The sequence below is a fragment of the Salmo salar genome, chromosome 19 (assembly GCF_965601325.2).
Source record: "Salmo salar chromosome 19, fSalSal1, whole genome shotgun sequence".
NCBI classification, from domain to species: Eukaryota; Metazoa; Chordata; class Actinopteri; order Salmoniformes; family Salmonidae; genus Salmo; species Salmo salar.
Window position 1 is genome coordinate 43,682,501 of NC_138309.1, and position 12,500 is coordinate 43,695,000.

The following is a 12,500-nucleotide window of genomic DNA, read 5'->3' on the forward strand; positions in this document are numbered from 1 at the left end:
CCCCTCTCTCCCCTCTCTCCCCTCTCTCCACTCTTCCCCCTCTCTCCCCTCTCTCCGCTTTCCCCCCCTCTCTCCCCTCTCTCCCCTCTCTCCGCTTTCCCCCCCTCTCTCCCCTCTCTCCCGTCTCTCCGCTCTTCACCCCCTCTCTCCCCTCTCTCCGCTCTTCCCCCTCTCTCTACCCTCTCTCCCCCCTCTCTCTCCTCCCCTCTCTCTCCTCTCTCACCTCTCTCCCCCTCTCTCTCCTCCCCTCTCTCCTCTCTCCCCTCTCTCCCCCTCTGTCTCCTCCCCTCTCTCTCCTCTCTCCCCTCTCTCCCCCTCTCTCCTCTCCTCCCCTCTCTCTCCTCTCCTCCCCTCTCTCTCCTCCCCCATCCCCTCTCTCTCCTCTCTCCCCTCTCTCTTCTCCCCTCCCCTTTCTCTCCTCTCCTCCCCCATCCCCTCTCCCCCTCTCTCTCCCCTCTCCCCTTTCTCCCCTCTCTCCCCTCTCCTCCCATCTCTCCTCTCCTCCACTCCTCCCCTCTCTCTCCTCTCCTCCCCATCCTTTCTCTCCTCTCTCTCCCTCTCTCCCCTCTCGCCTCTCTCCACTCTCTCCCTCTCCCATCTCTCCCCTCTCTCCCCTTTCCCCTCTCTCCCCGTCTCCTCCCCTCTCTCTCCTCTCTCCCTTCTCTCCACTCTCCCCTCTTTCCCCTCTCCCCCTCTCTTTCCTCTCCTCCCCATCCCCTCTCTCTCCTCCCCCCTCTCTCCCCCTCTCTATTCTCCCCCCTCTCTCCCATCTCCCCTCTCTTTCCTCTCCTCCCCATCCTCTCTCCCCTCTCCCCTTTCTCCTCTCTCCCCTCTCTCCCCTCTCCCCTCTTTCCCCTCTCCCCCTCTCTTTCCTCTCCTCCCCATCCCCTCTCTCCTCTCTCCCTTCTCTCCCCTCTCTCCTCTCTCCCTTCTCTCCCCTCTCTCATCTCTCTCCTCTCTCCCCTCTCTCCCCTCTCTCTCATCTCTCCCCCCTCTCTCCTCTCCCCTCTCCCCTCTTTCCCCTCTCCCCTCTCTCCCCTCTCTTTGCTTTCCTCCCCATCCCCTCTCTCCTCTCTCCTCTCTCTCCCCCCTCTCTCCCCTCTATCCTCTTTCTCCTCTCCCCCAACCCCCCTCTCTTTCCTCTCCTCCCCATCCCCTCTCTCCTCTCTCTCCTATCTCTCCTCTCCCCCCCCCTCTCTCCCCTCTCTCTCCCAGGCCTGGTGGTGAGGGAGGTGGATATCTCTGTATCGAGGACCCAGGTGGAGGAACTGTTTGGTCTGGAGGACTACTGGTGTCAGTGTGTTGCCTGGAGCTCCGCAGGAACCACCAAGAGTAGCCGCGCGTACGTCCGCATCGCATGTAGGTACCATTGCCTTATGGACCCTGGTCAACAGTAGTGCGCTTGACACTGAACAGGGTGCCATTTGGGACTCAGTCGTGCTCATTCTCAATGGCTGTAACTTTTTTTATTTCCATAACTAGCTGCTCCATCCACGATCATGTTCTTCTCTTTCCCTCTGTTTGTACAGATAAAAAGGTTTCTATTGAACATGCCAGTTATCGTAAGTTCACCTCTTCATGACCTTTCACCTTTACATCACTTTACATGGTGTCCTTCCTGTTTACCCCCCACCCCACACTGTCTTTCCATTAGTGTGCATGCCTACATACAAGCGGTGTGTGTGTGTGTGTGTGTGTGTGTGTGTGTGTGTGTGCATGTAATGTCCTATCTGTGTAGAAATGTCACCCCATGTGTCTGTCTCACACCTTCATGTCGCCTCAGATGTACTCCACTGTAGCATACGTCCACAAATGGCACTCTATGCCCTATGTAGTGCACTACTTTTAACAGGAGCCCTTATGGCACCCTATTGGCCCTGGTAAAAAGTAGTGCATTACATAGGGAATAGGGTGCTATTTGAGAGGCAAATATAGCCTCACCTCACCTTCCTGTCCACCCTGGTTATGTCTGTTGTTCCACCCTGGTTATGTCTGTTGTTCCACCCTGGTTATGTCTGTTGTTCCACCCTGATTATGCCTGTTGTTCCACCCTGATTATGTCTGTTGTTCACCCTGGTTATGTCTGTTTTCACCCTGGTTATGTCTGTTGTTCACCCTGGTTATGTCTGTTGTTCCACCCTGGTTATGTCTGTTGTCCATCCTGGTTATGTCTGTTGTGCCACCCTGGTTATGTCTGTTTTCCACCCTGGTTATGTCTGTTGTTTCACCCTGGTTATGTCTGTTGTCCATCCTGGTTATGTCTGTTGTTCCACCCTGGTTATGTCTGTTGTCCACCCTGGTTATGTCTGTTTTCACCCTGGTTATGTCTGTTGTTCCACCCTGGTTATGTCTGTTGTTCCACCCTGGATATGTCTGTTGTTCCACCCTGATTATGCCTGTTGTTCCACCCTGATTATGTCTGTTGTTCACCCTGGTTATGTCTGTTGTTCACCCTGGTTATGTCTGTTGTCCACCCTGGTTATGTCTGTTGTCCACCCTGGTTATGGATGTTGTCCACCCTGGTTATGTCTGTTGTCCACCCTGGTTATGTCTGTTGTCCACCCGGGTTATGTCTGTTGTCCATCCTGCTTATGGATGTTGTCCACCCTGGTTATGTCTGTTGTCCACCCTGGTTATGTCTGTTGTCCACCCGGGTTATGTCTGTTGTCCACCCTGGTTATGGATGTTGTCCACCCTGGTTATGGCTGTTGTCCACTCTGATTATGTCTGTTGTTCCACCCTGGTTATGGATGTTTTCCAGTCTTGTCCTGTTTGTCAACTCTGAGAGAGCAGTGCAAGGCTTTGAACCAAAGAAGCAAGGTTGAACCCTTAACACAGATCTGACATGGGAGAGTGGACAGGTAGAGTGGACAGGTAGAGTGGACAGGTAGAGTGGACAGGGCAGGGGACAGGTAGAGTGGACAGGTAGGGTGGACAGGGAGGGTGGACAGGGAGAGTGGACAGGTAGAGTGTACAGGGAGAGTGGACAGGGAGGGGACAGGTAGGGTGGACAGGTAGAGTGGACAGGGAGAGTGGACAGGGCGAGTAGACAGAGAGTGGACAGGGAGAGTGGACAGGGCGAGTAGACAGGACGAGTAGACAGGGAGAGTGGACAGGGGGAGTAGACAAGTAGAGTGGACAGGGAAGTGGACAGGTAGAGTGGACAGGGAGATTGGACAGGTAGAGTAGACAGGGAGAGTGGACAGGTAGGGTGGACAGGGAGAGTGGACAGGGAGGTGGACAGGTAGAGTGGATCAGGGAGAGTGGACAGGGAAGGTGAACAGAGAGAGTGGACAGGTAGGGTGGACAGGTAGAGTGGACAGGGCGGGTAGACAGGGAGAGTGGACAGGGAGAGGTGGACAGGGCGAGGTAGACAGGTAGAGTGGACAAGGGAGAGTGGACAGGGCGGGTAGACCAGGGAGAGTGGACAGGGAGAGTGGACAGGGAGAGTGGACAGGGCGGGTAGACAGGTAGAGTGGACAGGGAGAGTGGACAGGGCGGGTAGACAGGGAGAGTGGACAGGGAGAGTGGACAGGGAGACTGGACAGGTAGAGTGGACATGGGCAGTGGACAGGGGGAGTGGACAGGGGGAGTGGACAGGGGGAGTGGCCAGGGCGAGTGGACAGGGCGAGTAGACAGGGAGAGTGGACAGGGGGAGTGGACAAGTAGAGTGGACAGGGAGAGTGGACAGGTAGAGTAGACAGGGAGAGTGGACAGGTAGAGTGGACAGGGGGAGTGGACAGGGGGAGTGGCCAGGGAGAGTGGACACGGAGTGTGGACAGGTAGAGTGGACAGGGAGAGTGGACAGGGAGAGTGGACAGGGCTTGACAGTAGAGTGGACAGGGAGATTGGACAGGGCTTGACAGTAGAGTGGACAGGGAGAGTGGACAGGGAGAGTGGACAGGGAGAGTGGACAGGGCTTGACAGTAGAGTGGACAGGGAGATTGGACAGGGCTTGACAGTAGAGTGGACAGGGAGAGTGGACAGGGCTTGACAGTAGAGTGGACAGGGAGAGTGGACAGGGCTTGACAGCAGAGTGGACAGGTAGAGTGGACAGGGAGTGTGGACAGGGAGAGCGGACAGGGAGAGCGGACAGGGAGAGTGGACAGTGGGGGTGGACAGAGAGAGTGGACAGGTAGGGTGGACAGGTAGAGTGGACAGGGAGAGTGGACAGTGGGGGTGGACAGAGAGAGTGGACAGGTAGGGTGGACAGGTAGAGTGGACAGGGAGAGTGGACAGGGCGGGTAGACAGGGAGAGTGGACAGGGAGAGTGGACAGGTAGAGTGGACAGGGGGAGTGGACAGGGAGAGTGGACAGGGGGAGTGGACAGGGGGAGTGGCCAGGGCGAGTGGACAGGGCGAGTAGACAGGGAGAGTGGACAGGGAGAGTGGACAAGTAGAGTGGACAGGGAGAGTGGACAGGTAGAGTAGACAGGGAGAGTGGACAGGTAGGGTGGACAGGGAGAGTGGACAGGGAGCGTGGACAGGTAGAGTGGACAGGGCGAGTAGACAGGACGAGTAGACAGGGAGAGTGGACAGGGGGAGTAGACAAGTAGAGTGGACAGGGAAGTGGACAGGTAGAGTGGACAGGGGGTTTGGACAGGTAGAGTAGACAGGGAGAGTGGACAGGTAGGGTGGACAGGGAGAGTGGACAGGGAGGTGGACAGGTAGAGTGGACAGGGAGAGTGGACAGGGGAGAGTGGACAGAGAGAGTGGACAGGTAGGGTGGACAGGTAGAGTGGACAGGGCGGGTAGACAGGGAGAGTGGACAGGGAGAGTGGACAGGGAGACTGGACAGGTAGAGTGGACAGGGGGAGTGGACAGGTAGGGTGAACAGGTAAAGTGGACAGGGCGGGTAGACAGGGAGAGTGGACAGGGAGAGTGGACAGGGCGGGTAGACAGGGAGAGTGGACAGGGGGAGTGGACAGGTAGGGTGAACAGGTAAAGTGGACAGGGCGGGTAGACAGGGAGAGTGGACAGGGAGAGTGGACAGGGCGGGTAGACAGGGAGAGTGGACAGGGAGAGTGGACAGGGAGAGTGGACAGGGCGGGTAGACAGGTAGAGTGGACAGGGAGAGTGGACAGGGCGGGTAGACAGGGAGAGTGGACAGGGAGAGTGGACAGGGAGACTGGACAGGTAGAGTGGACAGGGGGAGTGGACAGGGGACGTGGGCAGGGAGAGTGGACAGGGAGTGTGGACAGGTAGAGTGGACAGGGAGAGTGGACAGGGAGAGTGGACAGGGCTTGACAGTAGAGTGGACAGGGAGATTGGACAGGGCTTGACAGTAGAGTGGACAGGGAGAGTGGACAGGGCTTGACAGTAGAGTGGACAGGGAGAGTGGACAGGGCTTGACAGTAGAGTGGACAGGTAGAGTGGACAGGGCTTGACAGCAGATTGGACAGGTAGAGTGGACAGGGAGTGTGGACAGGTAGAGTGGACAGGGCGAGTGGACAGGGCAAGTGGACAGAGAGAGTGGACAGGAAGAGTGGACAGGGCAAGTGGACAGAGAGAGTGGACAGGGGGAGTGGACAGGGCGAGTGGACCAGGGAGAGTGGACAGGGCGAGTAGACAGGGAGAGTGGACAGGTAGAGTGGACAGGGGAGTGGACAGGTAGAGTGGACAGGGCTTGACAGCAGAGTGGACAGGTAGAGTGGACAGGGAGTGTGGACAGGTAGAGTGGACAGGGAGAGCGGACAGGGAGAGTGGACAGGTAGAGTAGACAGGGAGAGTGGACAGGTAGGGTGGACAGGGAGAGTGGACATGGAGGTGGACAGGTAGAGTGGACAGGGAGAGTGGACAGGATAGGTGGACAGAGAGAGTGGACAGGTAGGGTGAACAGGTAGAGTGGACAGGGCGGGTAGACAGGGAGAGTGGACAGGGAGAGTGGACAGGGAGAGTGGACAGGGCGGGTATACAGGTAGAGTGGACAGGGAGAGTGGACAGGTAGAGTGGACAGGGTGAGCGGACAGGGAGAGTGGACAGGGCAAGTGGACAGAGAGAGTGGACAGGGAGAGTGGACAGGTAGAGTAGACAGGGAGAGTGGACAGGTAGGGTGGACAGGGAGAGTGGACATGGAGGTGGACAGGTAGAGTGGACAGGGAGAGTGGACAGGATAGGTGGACAGAGAGAGTGGACAGGTAGGGTGAACAGGTAAAGTGGACAGGGCGGGTAGACAGGGAGAGTGGACAGGGAGAGTGGACAGGGAGAGTGGACAGGGCGGGTATACAGGTAGAGTGGACAGGGAGAGTGGACAGGTAGAGTGGACAGCGTGAGCGGACAGGGAGAGTGGACAGGGAGTGTGGACAGGTAGAGTGGACAGGGCAAGTGGACAGAGAGAGTGGACAGGGAGAGTGGACAGGGCAGGTGGACAGAGAGAGTGGACAGGGAGAGTGGACAGGGAGAGTGGACAGGGCGAGTGGACAGGGAGAGTGGACAGGGCGAGTAGACAGGGAGAGTGGACAGAGAAGTGGACATGTAGAGTGGACAGGGAGAGTGGACAGGTAGAGTGGACAGAGAAGTGGACATGTAGAGTGGACAGGGAGAGTGGACAGGTAGAGTAGACAGGGAGAGTGTACAGGTAGGGTGGACAGGGAGAGTGGACAGGGAGAGTGGACAGGGGGAGTGGACAGAGAGAGTGGACAGGTAGGGTGGACAGGTAGAGTGGACAGGGAGAGTGGACACCTGTGTGGAAGCACCTGCTTACAATATACTAGCCACACCTGTGTGGAAGCACCTGCTTTCAATATACTAGCCACACCTGTGTGGAAGCACCTGCTTTCAATATACTAGCCACACCTGTGTGGAAGCACCTGCTTTCAATATACTAGCCACACCTGTGTGGAAGCACCTGCTTTCAATATACTAGCCACACCTGTGTGGAAGCACCTGCTTTCAATATCCTTTGTATCCCTCATTTACCCACGTGTTTCCTTTATTCTGGCAGTTACCTGTATGATCTCAATCATTTATTTTTAAAAGCAGTAGAACAGTAAGACTTGTTGAGGGACCTAAACTTGATCTTATATCTGGTTTTAAGTCATCAGTAATATATAGTAATATATTTTACATTACATGTGATGCTAGTGTTCTTTAGCTGGATGTGACATGGGCTCAGGGGAAGGCGCTCTACAGTAATGCACCTAATTCGCTATTGTTCCCATCCTGTGGTAATAAGTAAGGACGGCTGTCTGATTCAGTCCTGTCGCACCACGTGAGCGTGCGAGCTCTGCTCCGCTCCTCCGCTGCGCCTCGCCTAAGGCTCTCCTCTTCTACCTTCTCCTTCTCTTGTACTTTAGTCTGTACATTTTCGCTTTGTCTGTCCTCTGAATACTTCTCTCCTCCTCTTGTCCTCTCTACTCCTCTCTTCCCCTCTCCTTATTCCCTCCTCTCTCCTTCTTCCCTCCTCTCTCCTTTCCTCCTCTCCTCTTCCCTTCTCCTCCTCTCTTCCCCTCTCCTTCTTCCCTCCTCTCTCCTACTTCCCTCCTCTCTCCTTCTTCCCTCCTCTCTCCTTTCCTCCTCTCCTCTTCCCTTCTCCTCCTCTCTTCCCCTCTCCTTCTTCCCTCCTCTCTCCTTTCCTCCTCTCCTCTTCCCTTCTCCTCCTCTCTTCCCCTCTCCTTCTTCCCTCCTCTCTCCTTCTTCCCTCCTCTCTCCTTCGTCCCTCCTCTCTCCTTTCCTCCTCTCCTCTTCCCTTCTCCTCCTCTCTTCCCCTCTCCTTCTTCCCTCCTCTCTCCTTCCCTCCTCTCCTCTTCCCCTTTCCTCCTCTCTTCCCCTCTCCTTCTCCCCTCCTCTCTCCTTCCCTTCTCTTCTTCTCCCCTCCTTCCCTCCTCTCCTCTTCCCCTCTCCTCCTCTCTTCCCCTCTTCTCTCCTCTTCCCCTCTCCTCTTCTCTTCTTCTCCCCTCCTCTTTCCCTCCTCTCACTTCTAGTCCTATTCCTCCTCTCACTTCTACTCCTGTTCCTCCTCACACTTCTAGTCCTGTTCCTCTTCTCACTTCTAGTCCTATTCCTCCGCTCACTTCTAGTCATATTCCTCCTCTCACTTCTAGTCCTGTTCCTCCTCTCACTTCTAGTCCTGTTCCTCCTCTCACTTCTAGTCTTGTTCCTCCTCTCACTTCTAGTCCTGTTCCTCCTCTCACTTCTAGTCCTGTTCCTCTTCTCACTTCTAGTCCTATTCCTCCTCTCACTTCTAGTCCTGTTCCTCCTCTCACTTCTAGTCCTATTCCTCCTCTCACTTCTAGTCCTGTTCCTCCTCTCACTTCTAGTCCTGTTCCTCCTCTCACTTCTAGTCCTATTCCTCCTCTCACTTCTAGTCCTGTTCCTCCTCTCACTTCTAGTCCTATTCCTCCTCTCACTTCTAGTCCTGTTCCTCCTCTCACTTCTAGTCCTGTTCCTCCTCTCACTTCTAGTCCTGTTCCTCTTCTCACTTCTAGTCCTATTCCTCCTCTCACTTCTAGTCCTGTTCCTCCTCTCACTTCTAGTCCTATTCCTCCTCTCACTTCTAGTCCTGTTCCTCCTCTCACTTCTAGTCCTGTTCCTCCTCTCACTTCTAGTCCTGTTCCTCTTCTTAATCACCTTTTATCTTCCCATATATAATACCTCAGCTCCTCTGTTCTCCACTCCTCTCTTTCTCTCCTCTGTTATTTTACGCTGGTGTTGGCTCTTTCTGTGTTAGTGTGGTGGAGTCAGGGCTGAGCAGGCTAGTCAGAAACAATCACCCAGCAGGAGAGAGGAGAGGAGAGGAGAGGAGAGGAGAGGAGAGGAGAGGAGAGGAGAGGAGAGGAGAGGAGAGGAGAGGAGAGGAGAGGAGAGGAGAGGAGAGGAGAGGAGAGGAGAGGAGAGGAGAGGAGAGGAGAGGAGAGGAGAGGAGAGGAGAGGAGAGAGGGGGTTAGTATGTGGGGAAAGGAGGAGAGGGGGAGAGGGAGAGGAACGTTCCTAGTGTAGACAACAGCTACCCCTGCAGGCGAGGAGGTGTAGTGGGCAAACTGAAGGTTTTCACCTTCAACAACTCAACAATGACAACAGCAGTCTGCTGCGATCATCCAATATTTGCTGTTGTTATTCAGAGCTCTCAAGGACTGTGTCTTCAGACAGGAGAAAGGTTGAAGGGACTGTTTCAACTTGTTCAGAAGGCTGTCTGTTTGTCCTTTCTTTTTTCTCTTGGCCTGTGTTGGTGTATCTAACTGTGTGTGTCTAACTGTGTGTGTCTAACTGTGTGTGTCTAACTGTGTGTGTCTAACTGTGTGTGTCTAACTGTGTGTATCTAACTGTGTGTGTCTAACTGTGTGTGTCTAACTGTGTGTGTCTAACTGTGTGTGTCTAACTGTGTGTGTCTAACTGTGTGTGTCTAACTGTGTGTGTCTAACTGTGTGTGTCTAACTGTGTGTATCTAACTGTGTGTGTCTAACTGTGTGTGTCTAACTGTGTGTATCTAACTGTGTGTGTCTAACTGTGTGTGTCTAACTGTGTGTGTCTAACTGTGTGTGTCTAACTGTGTGTGTCTAACTGTGTGTGTCTAACTGTGTGTGTATAACTGTGTGTGTCTAACTGTGTGTATCTAACTGTGTGTATCTAACTGTGTGTGTCTAACTGTGTGTATCTAACTGTGTGTGTCTAACTGTGTGTGTCTAACTGTGTGTGTCTAACTGTGTGTGTCTAACTGTGTGTGTCTAACTGTGTGTATCTAACTGTGTGTGTCTAACTGTGTGTGTCTAACTGTGTGTGTCTAACTGTGTGTGTCTAACTGTGTGAGTCTAACTGTGTGTGTCTAACTGTGTGTGTCTAACTGTGTGTGTCTAACTGTGTGTGTCTAACTGTGTGTATCTAACTGTGTGTATCTAACTGTGTGTGTCTAACTGTGTGTATCTAACTGTGTGTGTCTAACTGTGTGTGTCTAACTGTGTGTGTCTAACTGTGTGTGTCTAACTGTGTGTGTCTAACTGTGTGTATCTAACTGTGTGTGTCTAACTGTGTGTGTCTAACTGTGTGTGTCTAACTGTGTGTGTCTAACTGTGTGTATCTAACTGTGTGTGTCTAACTGTGTGTACCTAACTGTGTGTGTCTAACTGTGTGTGTCTAACTGTGTGTGTCTAACTGTGTGTGTCTAACTGTGTGTCCATGCAATGCCCAAACCCTCTCTCTCTCTCTCTCTCTCTCTCTCTCTCTCTCTCAGCATTGGACCCTGGTATGGGTGTAACAGTGTACGCTGGCCTGGTGGGGGCGCTGTTACTGTGTGTGGTGCTGGTGCTGTGCGTGGGGGTGTTGGCATACCGACGCAACTGTCGCCATCTCCACGGCGATATCACTGACTCCTCCTCCGCCCTCACCACAGCCTTCCAGCCCGGCAACTACAAACCACCCAGACAGGGTGAGTCCACGGTTTGCTGTCTCATCTCTTTCTCATCTAGGTTAGACATCTAGTTCCACGAGGATAGTTCTCTCTGCTTTCTAAACTAGACGGCCTATTCTCCTACTTTGATCTTAAAGTAATCACTTTCTACCTTTCTCTCTTTCTCACTCAGTTCTTTCAATTCTTTTTATCACCTTTTTTCAACTGTTCTTGATCTCCAAACTTGTATATCAGCTTGTCTTCCCTCAAACTGAGTAGTTATATGTCTCCACCTCAGTTTGCTCCTAACTACCTCAGTTTGCTCCTAACTACCTCCGTTTGCTCGTAACCCCCTCAGTTTCCTCCTAAATACCTCAGTTTGCTCCTAAGCTTTCTAAACTAGACCACTGATTCTCTTACTTTGATCTTCAAGTAATCAATATATTCTCATCCATTACCTGTCTCTCTCTCCTCAACATGTTGTTGTTTACCTGGTGGCTATGATCTCTGGACCTGGCTATCCTCTGCTACCAAAACCCACCTCCTCCTCCTCCTCCTGCAGACAACCCTCACCTCCTCCACCCCTCTGCGCCCCCGGACCTGACGGCCACAGCGTGTACCTTCAGGGATCCTCTCTTCTCCCTGCAGCAGGGTGCCGACGATGGTCACCACAAGATACCCATGACAACGTCTCCCCTGCTGGATCCCCTGCCCAGCCTCAAGATCAAGGTGTGTGTGTGTGTGTGTGTGTGTGTGTGTGTGTGTGTGTGTGTGTGTGTGTGTGTGTGTGTGTGTGTGTGTGTGTGTGTGTGTGTGTGTGTGTGTGTGTGTGTGTGTGTGTGTGTGTGTGTGTGTGTGTGTGTGTGTGTGAATTCAGGTCAATCAAAAGTATTTATAAAGCCATTTTTACATCAGCAAAGTGCTTTAGACCCCAAGCAGAAGCAGAGTGGCTCAGAAAAACATGTTGACATTTAGCGTTTGGTGTTTGGTGCATGGTGTTTGGTGTTTGGTGTATGATGCATGGTGTTTGGTGTATGATGCATGGTGTTTGATGTTTGGTGTTTGGTGTATGATGCATGGTGTTTGGTGTTTGGTGTATGGTGTTTTATCGATGGTGTATGATGTATGGTGTATGGTTGGTGTATGGTTATATGGTGGTTGGTGTATGATGCATGGTGTTTGGTCTATGGTGTTTGATGTATGGTCTATGGTGTTTGGTGTATGCTGTTTGATGTATGGTGTTTGATGTATGGTGTATGGTGTATGATTATTGGTGTCTGGTGTATGGTTATATGGTTATATGGTGTATAGTGTATGATGTATGGTGTTTGGTTATATGGTGTTTGGTGTATGATGTATGTTTGGTGTTTGATTGGTGTATGGTTTATGGTGTATGGTTGGGGTATGGTGTTTGTTGTATGGTGTATGGTTGGTGTTTGGTTGGTGTATGGTTTATGGTGTATGGTTGGTGTTTGGTGTTTAGTGTATGGTGTATGGTTGGTGTTTGGTTGATGTATGGTTTATGGTGTATGGTTGGTGTTTGGTGTTTAGTGTATGTTTGGTGTTTGGTTGGTGTATGGTGTATGGTTGGTGTATGGTGTTTGATGTATGGTTGGTGTTTGGTTGGTGTATGGTTTATGGTGTATGGTTGGTGTTTGGTGTATGGTCGGTGTATGGTGTATGGTTTGTTTATGGTTGGTGTATGGTTGATGAATGGTTGGTGTATGGTCTATGGTTGGTGTTTGGTGAATGCTGAATGGTGTATGGTTGGTGTTTGGTGTATGGTTGGTGTATGGTGTATGGTTTGTTTATGGTTGGTGTATGGTTGGTGTATGGTGTATGGTGTATGGTCGGTGTATGGTGTATGGTTTGTTTATGGTTGGTGTATGGTTGGTGTATGGTTGGTGTATGGTGTATGGTTGGTGTATGGTGTATGGTTGGTGTATGGTGTTTGGTGAATCATGTATATGGTGTATGCTTGGTGTATGTTTGGTGTTTAGTGTATGGTTCGTGTATGGTTGGTGTTTGGTGAATTGGTGTATGGTGTGTGTGTTTTGGTGTGTGGTGCATGTTCGGTGTATAGTGTGTGGTGTATGTTTGGTGTATAGTGCGTGGTGTATGGTGTATGTTTGGTGTATAGTGTGTGGTGTATGGTGTGTGTTTGGTGTATAGTGTGTGGT

The 12,500-nt window shown here is 52.3% G+C and overlaps 1 protein-coding gene across 1 annotated transcript in view; it reads left to right on the forward strand.

Annotated features, from left to right (window-relative positions):
- LOC106578815 (netrin receptor UNC5B-b) overlaps positions 1-12,500 on the forward strand; it is a 176,288-nt gene that overhangs the window by 144,591 nt on the left and 19,197 nt on the right. Inside the window, 4 exon segments of the mRNA XM_082965522.1 lie at positions 1,216-1,355; positions 1,529-1,562; positions 10,165-10,359; positions 10,883-11,049. Coding sequence (XP_082821648.1) covers positions 1,216-1,355; positions 1,529-1,562; positions 10,165-10,359; positions 10,883-11,049 — 536 coding nt within the window.